This window comes from Oreochromis niloticus, linkage group LG17 (assembly GCF_001858045.2).
Source record: "Oreochromis niloticus isolate F11D_XX linkage group LG17, O_niloticus_UMD_NMBU, whole genome shotgun sequence".
NCBI classification, from domain to species: domain Eukaryota; kingdom Metazoa; phylum Chordata; class Actinopteri; order Cichliformes; family Cichlidae; genus Oreochromis; species Oreochromis niloticus.
The window spans coordinates 10,866,774-10,880,922 of NC_031981.2; the positions used below are offsets into that span (position 1 = coordinate 10,866,774).

Sequence of the window (14,149 nt, forward strand, 5' to 3'; positions counted from 1 at the left end):
CAAAAAACCAAACAAACTTGGATTTCCATGAGATTAATGTTTATCTGAGGTTTCACTATATCTCATATAACATCCATGGTATTTAAAAATGTCTAACCTGAATAATTGTTTATGGGATTTTATTTTGCCACAGTAATCATTTGGTGAGAATTTCCTATTGTGACTAGTTTACATACACTCATTGACCGCTTCATTAGGTACACCTCGCTTATAATGGGGTTGGATCCAGTTTTCCCTTGAGAACTGCTGTAATTCTTCAAAGCACAGATTCAGCGCTGTGCTGGAAACATTCCTCAGAGATTTTGGTCCATATTGACACGATAGCATTTGTCAGCTACACATCCCGTCCACCACATCCCAAACAAGCGCTATTGGATTGAGCTTTAGTGACTTTTTAGGCTATTTGAGTACAGTGAACGTATTGTCAAGATTAGGAAAGAAGTGGGAGATGATTTGTGCTTTGTGACATGGCGCCTTATCCTACTAGAAGCAGTCGTCAGAAGACACTGTGGTCATAAAGAGACGGACAGCAACAACAGTCAGGTATTGGACTGGATTCAAGGAAGGATGGATCTATGCTTTCATGTTGTTTATGCCAAATGCTGACTCGACCATCTGAGTGTCGCACCATAAATCAAAGCTCATCAGACCAGGCTGACACCGACAACCATGCCACATTCAGAGTCACTTAAGTCACTGCATTAATCAGTTTAATAGGTGTACCTAATACAGTGTCCAGTGATTGTATATTGGCTTTTTAGACTTGTCAGGGTTTGGGAAGCATAGGGGTGAGGACAGATTGGAAGCAAAACATACACAACACGCACAAAAAAACCCTTGAAAATAAAAAAAACAAGGAGTAACCAAAATACTTACAGAGATATGACGGTCACATTAACATGAAGACAGAGACAAAGGAACTCTGGAGGGCAAACACATAAAACAGGAACACAGAACAGAGGGGAAAAAAACAATTAAGGTAACACTGAAAAGTTCAATCCTGCAACTAAAACGCTAAATCATGAATCCAGGATGGCAAAACATAAACTTCTTAGCAGGAAACTCCGGCAGCACTGTTAAACTGAAACAGAAACTATCAGACTCCCTTCTAGTCACTTCTAAACTATAAAGAAATCAAAATAGAAATCCAACAGTCAACCTACCAAATATATTATAACAAGACTACCATTTCAACGAAATTTCTCTTCCTTTAGATATTGGAACTCTTTGTCCAACCTGGTGGCATCCCTGCTGAACTCTGTCCGCTCCATCGCTTCCCTGCTGCTCCTGCTCTTCCTCTTCATCATCATCTTCTCCCTGCTGGGCATGCAGCTGTTTGGGGGAAAATTCAACTTTGACGAGACCCGACGAAGCACGTTTGACAACTTCCCCCAGTCTCTGCTCACTGTGTTTCAGGTAATCAGGCTCCACTTTTTCTCATGGAGTGTGTCTGGCCTCCATTGTCACCTTATATTTGTCCTTGAATGATACAAAAAGTGTAAATTTTATAATGTTGCTTAATTAAATGTAATCTGTCACTATCACGAGGCTTCTTTTAAATGAAAATACATTTTTATAAGATTTTTTTTACTGTCTTCTGTCTCTACAGATCCTGACCGGAGAGGACTGGAACTCTGTGATGTATGATGGTATCATGGCGTACGGTGGTCCAGCTTTTCCTGGCATGCTAGTTTGCATCTACTTCATCATCCTCTTCATCTGTGGAAACTGTATCCTACCACAACAGGAGGTCCCCATTGTGACAAAGCACTTGTTCATAGGGAATCTTTTGGTTGTTCTAGATTGTTGTCGAGCCTTTCTATTATAATGTCAGGTCCTTTTAGATGTTGGTGCTATGTAAATACAAATACATGGAATGGCTACACCAGTAGCCCAGGTCATGCGGGCCTGATGCTTATACATGTAGACTTTCAAAATAAAAATATGGTGAGTCTGATCCAGTAACTGACAGTCAAATTTGTTTTCTGACGATCTTAAATCCTGTCATCAAATGGATACTGGTGTTGCTGATTGTGATTTGAATCACTGAGTCACATCTGATATCTAACCCCTTGTTAAGATGCAGTTGCAGGAGAAAAGAACACTTTTTGCATGCAGATGCTTTCCCTAAAGCTAAAAGATTTTAGTGCGGGCCACTGAGCCTCTGTACTTAAAAGTACAGAGTAGTTAAAAATGTGTTTTTTCAGATTAAATTGTTACTATTTATCAGCTTAGCCTGTTGAATCCAAAGCCAGTGCAATATTAGTCATTTGGCTTTGGAGTCTGCATTCATTGGTTTTGAATGCTGTTTATCTGATCACTTCAACATAACAGCCCATGAATATTAACTCACTTTTTAACCCAAGCCTCAAGTGGTCATTACAGGAACTGTAGGTTTTGGCTTCCTTTTTTTAGCCCCAGGGGTTGCCACCTGTTTATAGCCAGCTTTGTTTGTGATCTGATGGGTCAGCAACATCCTTAACATCACCCCTCTGAACAGATATCCTGCTGAATGTCTTCTTGGCCATTGCTGTAGACAATCTGGCAGACGCCGAGAGCTTGACATCAGCCCAGAAAGAGGAAGAGGAGGAGAAGGAGAGGAAAAAACTGGCCAGGTAAAGCAGAAAACTGAATGGAGGCAGTCAGACAAAAAATTGTAAAGGGGATAGAGGGAGATGTTGAGACCTGGCCAATCCAAACAGCACCCAGGGAAAACATTAGCTTGCAGCATCTTGGATAGCCTATTATTTCCTCAAGGTGAATAAGGATGCTGACACTAGAAGCTTGAATTAAACCACCAAAATTGCTTTTTCATACATAGAACACAAACATATTTTTTGGCTTTTCTCTACAACAGTTTATTATTTTTTCAGTATCATTGCAAAGATTAATTCCCAGCAAAGATCAAAGTTGAGTTTAAAGTGCAGCTGAGGAAGAAAGTGTTAAAAGAAAGAAATCATAAAAATGTATTCTGCTTAGTTGCAATCTGTATTAATCTATGGAAAAGGTGCAACAGAAAATTGTAATTTTCCTCACAGCTAAGAAAATATCCCCTATGATTGCATGTCTTTATGTTGTCCCTCTGATGTTCATTTATGTTTGGAGAAGGGAAGATGCTAGAGTTGAGGATCTTCTTGTTCTCTCTCCTTCTCCAGGCTTGGCAGTCCAGAGAAGCGTCATGAAAATGAGAAGCCGCCTCTGGAGGAAGAGAAGAAGGAGAAAATAGAGCTGAAGTCCATTACTTCTGATGGGGAGACCAACACTGCTACAAAGGTACAAAGAGACACACAAAGACTCAGTAAGAATGTGTGTGTGTGTTCAAAGGAGTGAGAAAAAATGAACGAGATCTCATACTTCTCCTTTTCAGATTAACATGGATGACTGCTGTGGGGATGAGAGCGAAGAGAAGAATCCATATCCCGCCAATGATTATATAGGTAACACACACCACAGCTATAAATATTATGTGTTCCTATAGGTATAAGTTAAGATGTGGTTTCTTTGAGAATTTTGTCTTTGTTATTATAAAAAAAGGTTAGTTACTAACATTGCACTTATTTCCACCTTTTCCCCTCATATTCCTTCTTCCCACTTTCTTTCTTTATCTTACTCTCCTCTTTCCCGTTCCTCCCCATCAGGAGATGACGACGACGATGAGCCAGAGATGCCTGTGGGCCCGAGGCCACGGCCCCTCTCTGACATTCAGCTGAAGGAAAAGGCTGTCCCCATGCCTGAGGCCCGAGCTTTCTTTATCTTCAGCCACACCAACAAGTAATCTTCAACTTCATTTTCTCCGCCCAATATTTCAGACAGCTTCTGCTGTATTCGTTCTGGCATCCTTTTCCTTTAAAGAGACTAGATGTAAACATTTTGCTTTCTTTCTCTCTTGCACTTTGTTTTGTAGGTTCAGGGTTCTCTGCCATAAGGTCGTCAACCACAACATCTTCACCAACCTCATCCTCTTCTTCATCCTGCTCAGCAGCATCAGTCTAGCGGCAGAAGACCCTGTCAAAAATGACTCCTTCAGAAATAAGGTAGCATATAAGTGATATAACGCCTGTCTATTCGATTTGAGCGCATTCATAGAGTGCTTTTATCGATACTTAAGCACTTTTATCTAACATTCACACACACACTCACACTTCAATTAATTAATCTGGGGCAAATCAGAGTTCAGTATCCACAGCAGTATTTCGGCAGTATATCTAACGACCTTATAATCACTGGACGACCAGCTCTACTGCCTGAGCCACAGCCGCCTGTAAGCATAAAAAAAAACATATATAACAGTATAAATAAAGTATATATAGACATACAATGCCGGATGTACAGTAAGGCACAGTAGCCATAATTAGATGCCCACACGCACACTCATTCTGACCTAAATGGATTATCGCTATAGAGGAACCAAAGCTTATTGTGAGTGGCCCGTTACACTTAATGAGATTTCATGTCGAGTACTGTAACCGTTATTAACTTAATGTTAAGAAGATATGAAATGCCTCTTAAGCTTTGCTCTCTTTTAAACTATTTTATTACCCAAAAAGAAAAATGAATAGTTACTGTATCATTTTGTACACATACAGTATGGAAATATATTTATGACGGGTTTTTTTGTGTTTGTTTTGCTAAATGTCAACATTTAATCAAGAATTGAATGTATTTACTGTTCTAGTGTTTGCACAGTCTGTTTTGACATTGTGTAAGAAGTTCTGTCTCTTAATTCGTATGCAGCAGCGGAGACTTCATGTTTAGCCTCAAGGCGAGCTGTGAAACCGCAACATTTTCAGTTACTTTGCAGTATATGAAGGATATATCTATTGTACTCGCTGTGTGACATCAGCCCGTTGTTCGTAAATTAATGTGGTGTTTATGACTGTAATGGAGCTGTAGTCTAATGTAAACACCATGTGTGCTGTATCTGTTTTTGTACACTGTTTCCTGTCTCAGTCAGTGAGACGTATTCCTCAGAGGCCAATAAAGATCTGTTTTATTATATTTTCCCTGGCTTTGGTATAGGATCCTATTATATATTCTATTAGCCTAAACCAATTAACCTTAGTCTGAAACAGTAATGAAATAAAACAACCTGTTTTTCAGATTTTCCAGCATTTCTATTTTAGTTCATTTGGGCCTGAACGTTATTATTATTTCAGTAAGTTGTGGAGTCTTTTAGGTTATGCTACAGTTGACTGTAAGTCCTGCTTTTTCCCAAAAAGAAGCACACATTCATTACCAAGTTTTACCACACGTTTTACCCAGTTTAGGTCTTCAAGAGTGCTTTTGCTAATGGGGCACAAATAGATTGTATATAGGCAGTGGACATCACCATCTGGTTTGTAGAATGATGTTCTGAAGCCTCTAGATGAGCATTTTGACTGTTTCTATCTTGTTTTTTTATCTTCTGTATAAACATTTAGTTCTATACAATGGATCAGCACAAAAGTTCGCCATCTTTTCAGGCCTAGTAGCTATTGCCATCTTTTATGTACAGACTATGAACCTAAAAAAAGTGCCTTCTAATGCTGTGTTTGGGTCGTGGGTGGCGCATCGGCTAGTCGTACATCTGTGGATTTTTGTAAATCGGATTGCGCCACAGCCACTGCAGCTGGGTTGAGGACTCGTGTGTACGGCCGTGTCGTTTTTTTAGCTGCATTTTATAATATTCCAGCACAGGAGCTCAGAGACATACAGATATACAGTTTGAAAACGTCCGGTTTTGATTTCTTCTCCTCCTATATTAGTGCTTATGTGGCAATACTGTCTGAGTGGCGACACCTATCCTTCAGGAGAATACTGCAGCACCTTCCTGCACTGTAACAGCAGGTGTAAATACGGGTTTCTGTTAAAAGCACTTGCGGGGGTGAGCGAAGCGACCATTACAGCGGGTATACTGTGGCCTTAAGAGAGTCATGAGCATTTCTGAATTCATTCAGCTTTGCTTTGTGAAACGTTAAACAATCTTGGTTCACTCAGAACTTTGTCCTGGCAAATGAAACAGTGTAACAACTTTGGTCTCTGTTCATTCAGAAAGCCTTTGCATGTTGGGCAGGGGTAGTCCAAGTCCAGTTTAAATACAGTGTCGTATTTATTTTCAGATCCTGGGCTATGCAGATCATGTGTTTACTGGACTCTTCACCATTGAGATCATTCTTAAGGTAGTATTTAATGTTTATGATGCACACTAAAGCATTCATTCACTATTCATTCAGTTTCTCTTTTTTCCTTTGCTAAAATTAACATTTGGCTGTACTGCTGTCAAATAATATTTGATCATTACAAGCTGGTTGATGTGCTTACCAAAAATTATTTACTGGATATGGATTTATAGAGAGGCAAACTGTAGATGTGGTAATATAGTGTTGTTTCGAGTAAGCTAGCATTAAACCCTTCTAAAATATTGCTGCTCATGGTAAAAGGTAATAATCTGAACTTTGACCCCTGCAGATGACAGCCTATGGCGCCTTCCTCCACAAAGGTTCTTTCTGTAGAAACTATTTTAACATCCTGGACTTGGTGGTGGTCAGCGTGTCCCTCATCTCCTCTGGAATACAGTGAGTACAGTACGATGTTTTATGGTGCATGCGTTTTACCTGATCCAGTCACGTTGCAAGCTTTTGTTCACCGAATTACTAACATTTTCCAAATATCATTAAACACGCATTTGTGTTATTGTCTTGTATATAATCACACAAATTGTGACTACTGCGTGAGACACAAATCAAGTGCCTAAGTTGGAAAAAACCATTTTTATTAGCAAATTGCTCCGTGCTTTACACTTCTCTGTCTTCTCATAACAAGTTCACACTTCATTACTCCTAATCCGCTGTCTCTTTGTGATGTTTATTAAAATGTTCTCTTCTTCTTGCAGCAAATAACTCATTGAAATGCTGTGATGTTTAATATTCTATACTGCACTTTCTGTCTCTGATGCTTAATAGACTAGACTTCTCGACGTAAGTCCATATTAGTCCGTGTTATAACCCCTTTAACAGACCGTCACCTGAACCGTGTAAAGCTGTCACTTTTTTGATTTGATATTTCTATGGTCTTGGAGAGTTTAGCCGAAGACTCACCCAAAGCAAGAACAAATAAAACCAAATCTGTCACTGAAAGGTTTTGTTGAGTGGGATAACACCGAACTTGTAATGAATGAACACATGCAGTTCTTTTGGAGCCAGATCCACTGCAGAATGCATCTTTTACAAGCAGCAACATAATTGGTTTCTAACCAGACAAAGTGTTACATTGAGTAAATTATCCTGGGTTTTCCAATACTCTCGTCGCATTTCATATCCAATTGATGTTAATGAGTTTGTTCTTCTTTTTTTTTTCACTTTTTGTCATGGATTTTGGGGGCAGGTCAAATTCAGTTCTCATATTTTTAGATAAATGCAACTCTCCTGGGTTATAGAAATGACGCCCTAATGCTAGAATCCAGTGGTTTTTGCCTATTAAAGGTAGCGAGTGAGTGGGATTTTTCTTTATTTATCACAGTTAAAAGAACTGCAATGATGTTGTGATCAACATAGTTTATTTATTTTTACTCCTACCAAATAAGAACCCATTTTAAGTATAAGTTGTAGAGAAGCTGTGAAAAAACGCTCATAAAAAAGCATGTAAAAAAACTCCTACTGTATACACTACATATGACAGATTGCTTGTTTGTGTTGTCACCCCGAGTAAGCCTCATAATGTGACAGCATGAAATATGGCTGAGAAGACAGAACTATAGCAAAACAATACCTGATGACCTCATCTATTTTTGCTCTCTTATTGCTAGTCAGAGTCCTTTTCATCAGGTGGATGGCGTGCTTCATCCCTGTCATCAGACTCTGACAGTTAAAATATCGCCTTTTAAAATAATTTGACGTTTCCACAAATAACCTAGCAGTTGGTTTGACTGTGATATGCGATTGATAACATCCTACTCCACACGAGCTACCTTTAAGTGCCTTTAACTTCCACATTTCTCTGTAAAAAGTTGCACAGCGGGTATTTTTTTTTTCTTTTGTTTCTCACTCTTTGTTTCAAAGTTAGCACAGAGTATTGTTTCCCTCCAAATCACAACTTTACCCATCAAGAAAGTCACTCCTTTAAATATATTTATGTTGACATTTTGAAAACACCTTCTTTTCCTTGTACTTGTGTCACACAGTGGAAAACCTTTTTCTATTTTTCCTTCATTTATCTGAAACACTGGCTTGTTAAATAAAGGGAAGCGACCTTGACCAACTCAGCTCAAGTATTAATAATCAGGCTGAGAGAGGCCCGGTTCAGATCAGAGAAGGACTAATGCTAAAGCTCTTTCCAGACAGTTATTGTACTACTCAAAATGTCAAGGTATTAATTTGATTCTTTTTTTTCCTTAGTATGTAAATCACTTTCTTTTAAAGCTCCACCTGAAAAAGGTCACACCATTTGACCTTTGGCTTGTAGTGACACTCTTTTACAGCACAGTAGTTTGCTTGTAAATGTCTGTCTGTGTCTTTATGTTGGCCCATCCGTGTTGTTTCATTATGTGTGTTTGTCCATGTATTATATGTGTTTCATGTGCATTACTATGTAACGGATACACTGTTACAAATATCTGTTTTTGAGGAGCTACAGTTAGGTCCATAATTTGTCAGACAGTGACATAATTTTGGCACTTTTGCCTCTGTGAACCATTACAATGGATTTTAAATCAAACAGTCAAGATGCAATTAAAGTGCAGACTTTCAGCTTTAATTTAAGGGTTTTTACAAAAATTTTGCATGAACGGTTCAGGAATTACAACAGTTTTCATATACACTCCCCTATTTTCAGCTGCTCAAAAGCAATTGGACAATTGGTGGACTAACAGCGATGGCCTGTTCCTTTGTTATTTAATGACACACCCAAACATAATATCTGAAGTGCAAAAAGTGTTGCATTTTTAAATATGAGGCCCAAAGAGAGGTCAGTACAAGTGAAGGAGGCCCTCATTAAAAACAAAATAAACTAAAGTAATAAACCTTTTAAAAAATCAGAGAGATAGCAGAAACACCACAAAGGGCTGAAATACCACAAAAGACAACTAAGGAACATGATGCATGATGATATTTCTTTAAGATTGATGTTTAAAAATATATTTAAAAATGTGCTTTGTCATTTAATTGTCCAATTACGTTTGATTCTCTGAAAATGGTATCAAACAATGGTTTTAATTACTGAAAAGTTATTGCAAACTTTTGTAAAATCACCTTGAATTAAAGCTGAAAGGAGGAAATTTATTCACATCCTAATAGTTTGATTTAAATCCGCTATGGTAGTTTAGAAAAAGTTTTAAAAAAAAATCTCCAAAATTTGTGTCTTTGTCCAACAAATTATGGACGTGACTATATGCTTTCTGCTTTTGAAAGTGACCCCTTGATAACTGATGCTAGAACTACTCGTAACACTAACAAAGTCTATTAAATTTGCTTTAAACTGTCTAAAAAGTAAGTATGTGCATAGCTAAATAGTTTCTGTTTATAAAATAAATAACATTAACAACACTACAGCAACAAGCTGGCATAAAGATTTATTTATTTAGTAACATAATACACGTTGGTCTTCTTGGGAAAAATGCTTTCACAGCTATGGGATGTTAGTTAAAATAGTAATAACAGTAGTTTGGTTGTGCTGAAATGCTTGATGTTGAGTTCTGGGTTCTTGGGTTTTTGTTCCTGTTTTTCATGCTCACAGTACCCCCATTGTTTCTTTGAGTTCCTCTGTCTTATCTGCGTTGGTGCCTTTGTTTTGTGTTCCCAATGTTTCTGTCGCCTTGTTTAGTGTTTGTCTTCATATCTCGGTGTCATTTTCCTTTTACTCTTCTACTTGGAAGGTTAGTCTTCTGTGTCCAGCTTTACTTTCCATTTTTTTCCCCTCATTGTTTTTACCTGTTGCTGACTGGCGCACCTCTCCCCTCTTCCTAGCTGTGTGCCATCATGTAATCAGTTCCCAGTGTATGTATACTCCGACCTTTCTGTTTGTCATGGCGTCTGTTTTCATACCTTCTTTTGTTCCCATGGTCTTTTATATGTTTTTTCATCCTCCTTGTGTTCCCATTTGGTCTTTTTTGTATTTTGTACAATTTTTCAGCAGCCAAATAAACTGCTCACTTTCAGTTACTTCTCCTGCCTTCGACTTTCGCCTCTCGGTGCTCTCCACTCTAAGCTGTGACAAAACTTCAGTTTTATATTTTATATTTCCCTAAAAACAAATCAAGGCTGTGTTAAATTCCTTTTTGTATCTGTTTTTTTGTCATCTTTCGTAATTTCTTGTGAACTTTTATTTCAGTTGTCCATTGTATTTTGTCCATTTTTTGTCATTTCATTAGCTTTTCGTTGCATCAGCCTCCACAGTTTGTGTTTAAAAGTAAAGACTCCACTGAAAGCAGTTTATGGTGTGTGTTGTTCCAACATTACAAATATATTTTTTTAAGATGGTAAGATGTGGCCAATCAAATTGGCAGGTCAGTAGTTTAATCTAATGTGTGTCTACAGGTCCAGCGCAATTAATGTTGTAAAAATCCTGAGAGTTCTGCGAGTGCTTAGACCACTGAGGGCCATCAACAGAGCCAAAGGACTAAAGGTTGACATAGTCCTGCATTTCATAAAAAATACACACAATGCACACTTATCTGTCCTCTAAAAAAGGCATAGACTTATCATTCACTCTTATATTTGGTGTTTTTTTTTGCAGCATGTAGTGCAGTGCGTGTTTGTGGCCATCAGGACTATTGGCAACATCGTCATCGTCACCACGTTACTCCAGTTCATGTTCGCCTGTATTGGAGTGCAACTCTTTAAGGTAAAAAAAAAAAGGGAATATGATCAGTTAGTTAATGTACTTTTTAAACCGTTTTTTAAATTCTGACTAAGAAATTGTCTCATCATTCAATCAGGGAAAGTTCTTCTTCTGTACCGACAGCTCTAAGCAGACTCAGGCAGAGTGCAGGTAAGAGATCCCCCCTGCAGACGGCATCTTAATCTTTTTTCTTACAGTCTAACTACATTATGTGCGTGTATGTCTGTTTGTGTCCACAGAGGTTCTTTCATCACGTATAAAGACGGGGATGTGGGGAAGCCTGACAAAGCCCCAAGAGTGTGGCAGAACAGTGACTTTAACTTCGATGATGTTCTACAAGGCATGATGGCGCTGTTTGCCGTGTCTACCTTCGAGGGATGGCCAGGGTGTGTGTCTATATAACAACACAGTGTCAATGTGTCTGAATTCGGATAAAACTTTGTAAGAGTGTAGAGTGGGGTCATTCTTACAATCCACATGTAGGTCAAGGTCAACTCAGTAATTTATTGGTCCAAAATTGACAATAAGCCTTATAGCTGTGGTAAGTGTGGTTTCTATTGTCAACATAGAGATAGTACTGTGTAAAGATTTAAAATATCATATCACATTTGACCTCTGACCTCTATTTCAAAATTCTTAGATTGATCTGATGGTCAAAGTGATAATAATGACATGTAGAGGGTTTTCAGACTGACTAAACCGACTGTTTAAATACATAACAATTTAAATACATTCACAGTGTTCAAATATAATAGTTTTTTTTTGTAAAAAAAAAAAAAAGAACTTGTGATTGTGAAACTTCTTACTAAACAATGGAATAAATGCAATTTGTTTTTTAAATTCCAGATTTTCTTTCCCGTCTCTTTGTCAGGTTACTGTACCGAGCCATTGACTCTCATGCTGAGGATGTGGGGCCCATTTACAACTACCGCGTGGTCATTTCCATCTTCTTTATCATCTACATCATCATCATTGCCTTCTTCATGATGAACATTTTCGTCGGTTTCGTCATCGTCACATTCCAGGAACAAGGGGAGCAGGAATATAAGAACTGCGAGCTGGACAAAAACCAGGTAGTGCTCGTGTGTGTTTTGTGTAAAGTTACTACTCGATTACTAGTAATTTTGCAGCTTTTTTTTGTTTCTATTGTGATAACTTTCTGTCTTTAAATCTAGTAGTACGGCAGACATACAGCAGAGTGATTTTTTTAAAGGTACAGAGGAGTGATTCTACTGTTCTGACAGGAGCAGGAAAGTCATTGTGTCATTTAGGAGCCACAAGGGAGAAGGAATAAGAGCCAGGCAATGGGGGTGTGACACGGATGAATCTGAAGAGGCTGAACATGAGTTTTGGGGGCAGAACCACTTCAGGAGTCCAGCCAGGAGGAGCTGCAGCAGTTCAAAAAAGATGAGACTAAACCTTACGAAGGAACGCGGCCAAGGGCCTGCGGCTGTGTTCTCTGAGATGATCCATGTTTCAGAAAGAGCATGTAAATGCAGACAGAGGATAGAAGAGTAGTCTGGCTATTTTAGCGTGCCAAAAGACTTTTCTACAGCTTTTCCTCCATGACTGTCTGGGAACAGGGAGACACACAGCTGAATACTTTTGGAACTACATCAGCAGACAAATGTAAATGGCAAGTGCTCACCTATGCGTTTGTGTGTGTGTGCCACAGCGTCAGTGCGTGGAGTACGCTCTAAAGGCTCGTCCGCTGCGTCGCTACATCCCAAAGAACCCTTACCAGTACAAGGTGTGGTATGTGGTCAACTCCACCTACTTTGAGTATTTGATGTTCACACTCATCCTTCTCAACACCATCTGTCTGGCCATGCAGGTGAGTAATGTGTGTGTACATTTAGGAAAAAAAGCTCCCATAGATCTAACATTGTTTAATGAGCTGGTGCTTTTTTTCCTGCAGCATCATGGACAGACCAAAAATTTCAATGATGCCATGAACATCCTCAACATGCTCTTCACAGGACTTTTCACTGTTGAGATGATCCTTAAACTGATCGCCTTCAAACCCAGGGTACGTTCACTACTCAAACAGCAGGCTAGAATAACAGTGATACCTATGTAGCACTACAGACTAGAGAAATGTGAAAAAGCGCAGACAAAGAGACATTTTATAATGTAATGTTAGATGAAATTAGATAAACTCCCAGCTCTATCTATCAGTGCTCATTGCAGCCCGGAAGAAAAAGAGTTTAATAGTTTTTTTAAAGGCTTTTGAGTCACAGCGTTGCAGAAGACGGATTGTTGTACTCTAAATTCATAATTCTTTTTCATTTCCTTCCTTACGATACGATGGATTTAAACCATGATTAGAGGAAAGCGTTTATGTGCTTAATCCCATTGTTCCCTTGTTATCCTGCTGTTGTTACCGTGCCCAATCTAAGAACTTCCTGGTGCTTCAGCTATTTAAACAGTAACAGATGGGCATGCTCCCTCTTATTACCGCAGGGTTAGTGGAGAATCTTGAACGCAATCAACAGCAATAACATAGTTTCATATTATACTTTACTCCTTTGACTACTGTTGCATTGTACTAATCAAAAGAACAAAGGTTTTCCAGTTATTACAAAAGTTAATTGAGCTCATTAATGAAGACCATCTACTATTTTGCACACAATGTTTTCCAACCACTAATTAAAATCAAGTCTTCTGTTGTTTTGTTTTGTTGTTTTTTCCAATAATGCTCTGCAAAGTTTGTGCTTTTTATTTAAATAGTTGCAAGATGGTTATCTTGTAATGACTTTTGAAATGCTACGTTTAGAACATTTCGTCTGAGTAACATAATGCATGCTCTGCAGTATTTTAGCCAACGGTGGATTTTGTAACAATGAATTTTAGGACTTGGGAATTTACATCGTGCTGTGCTGCTTTATGTATGTGAGGAAGATGAACTGCCAGATCATGAAGGCAGCGTTTCTCTTTTTAAAAAACGTCAAAGTATCACCAGTTAAGTTGTGACTCTTTACGTATAAAATACTGACGAACTGATACTTGTTTTGCACCTTTTTTTCTTTTGTTTATTGTGGTGCAGCATGACAACAGATTCCCAAGCCACAGTGAACAGTGCTTAGGACATATGGTGTTGTGCATACTTTTCCTTGCCTTGATAAACCTTTGCCTTAAACAGCCATCACACAGGATGGAGGAGCTCACTAATGCTTTTGCTTCTCAGGTCTCACAGACGCCAGGAATTCGCTCCAGTAATGTTTGCTTCATTCTATTTAACCTCAATACTTTTTGATAGGTTGATCCATGGATGGGCCACAGTAACACTAACAAAGACTTTTACATGTTTTTACAGTTTTTCCCTCTCTTTTATGTT

The 14,149-nt window shown here is 38.5% G+C and overlaps 1 protein-coding gene across 13 annotated transcripts in view; it reads left to right on the forward strand.

The window, feature by feature from the left end:
• The window catches only part of cacna1c (calcium channel, voltage-dependent, L type, alpha 1C subunit), a 228,238-nt gene that overhangs the window by 180,101 nt on the left and 33,988 nt on the right, over nucleotides 1-14,149 (forward strand). For all 13 annotated transcript variants that reach the window (XM_025899651.1, XM_025899656.1, XM_025899663.1 and 10 more), the window contains 16 exons: nucleotides 1,215-1,416; nucleotides 1,610-1,730; nucleotides 2,501-2,615; nucleotides 3,156-3,273; nucleotides 3,368-3,437; nucleotides 3,639-3,771; nucleotides 3,905-4,034; nucleotides 6,099-6,158; nucleotides 6,448-6,554; nucleotides 10,509-10,596; nucleotides 10,708-10,815; nucleotides 10,910-10,962; nucleotides 11,052-11,198; nucleotides 11,684-11,885; nucleotides 12,488-12,646; nucleotides 12,731-12,841. In XM_025899651.1, coding sequence (XP_025755436.1) covers nucleotides 1,215-1,416; nucleotides 1,610-1,730; nucleotides 2,501-2,615; nucleotides 3,156-3,273; nucleotides 3,368-3,437; nucleotides 3,639-3,771; nucleotides 3,905-4,034; nucleotides 6,099-6,158; nucleotides 6,448-6,554; nucleotides 10,509-10,596; nucleotides 10,708-10,815; nucleotides 10,910-10,962; nucleotides 11,052-11,198; nucleotides 11,684-11,885; nucleotides 12,488-12,646; nucleotides 12,731-12,841 — 1,924 coding nt within the window. The remainder of the gene's footprint in view (nucleotides 1-1,214; nucleotides 1,417-1,609; nucleotides 1,731-2,500; nucleotides 2,616-3,155; nucleotides 3,274-3,367; nucleotides 3,438-3,638; nucleotides 3,772-3,904; nucleotides 4,035-6,098; nucleotides 6,159-6,447; nucleotides 6,555-10,508; nucleotides 10,597-10,707; nucleotides 10,816-10,909; nucleotides 10,963-11,051; nucleotides 11,199-11,683; nucleotides 11,886-12,487; nucleotides 12,647-12,730; nucleotides 12,842-14,149) is intronic.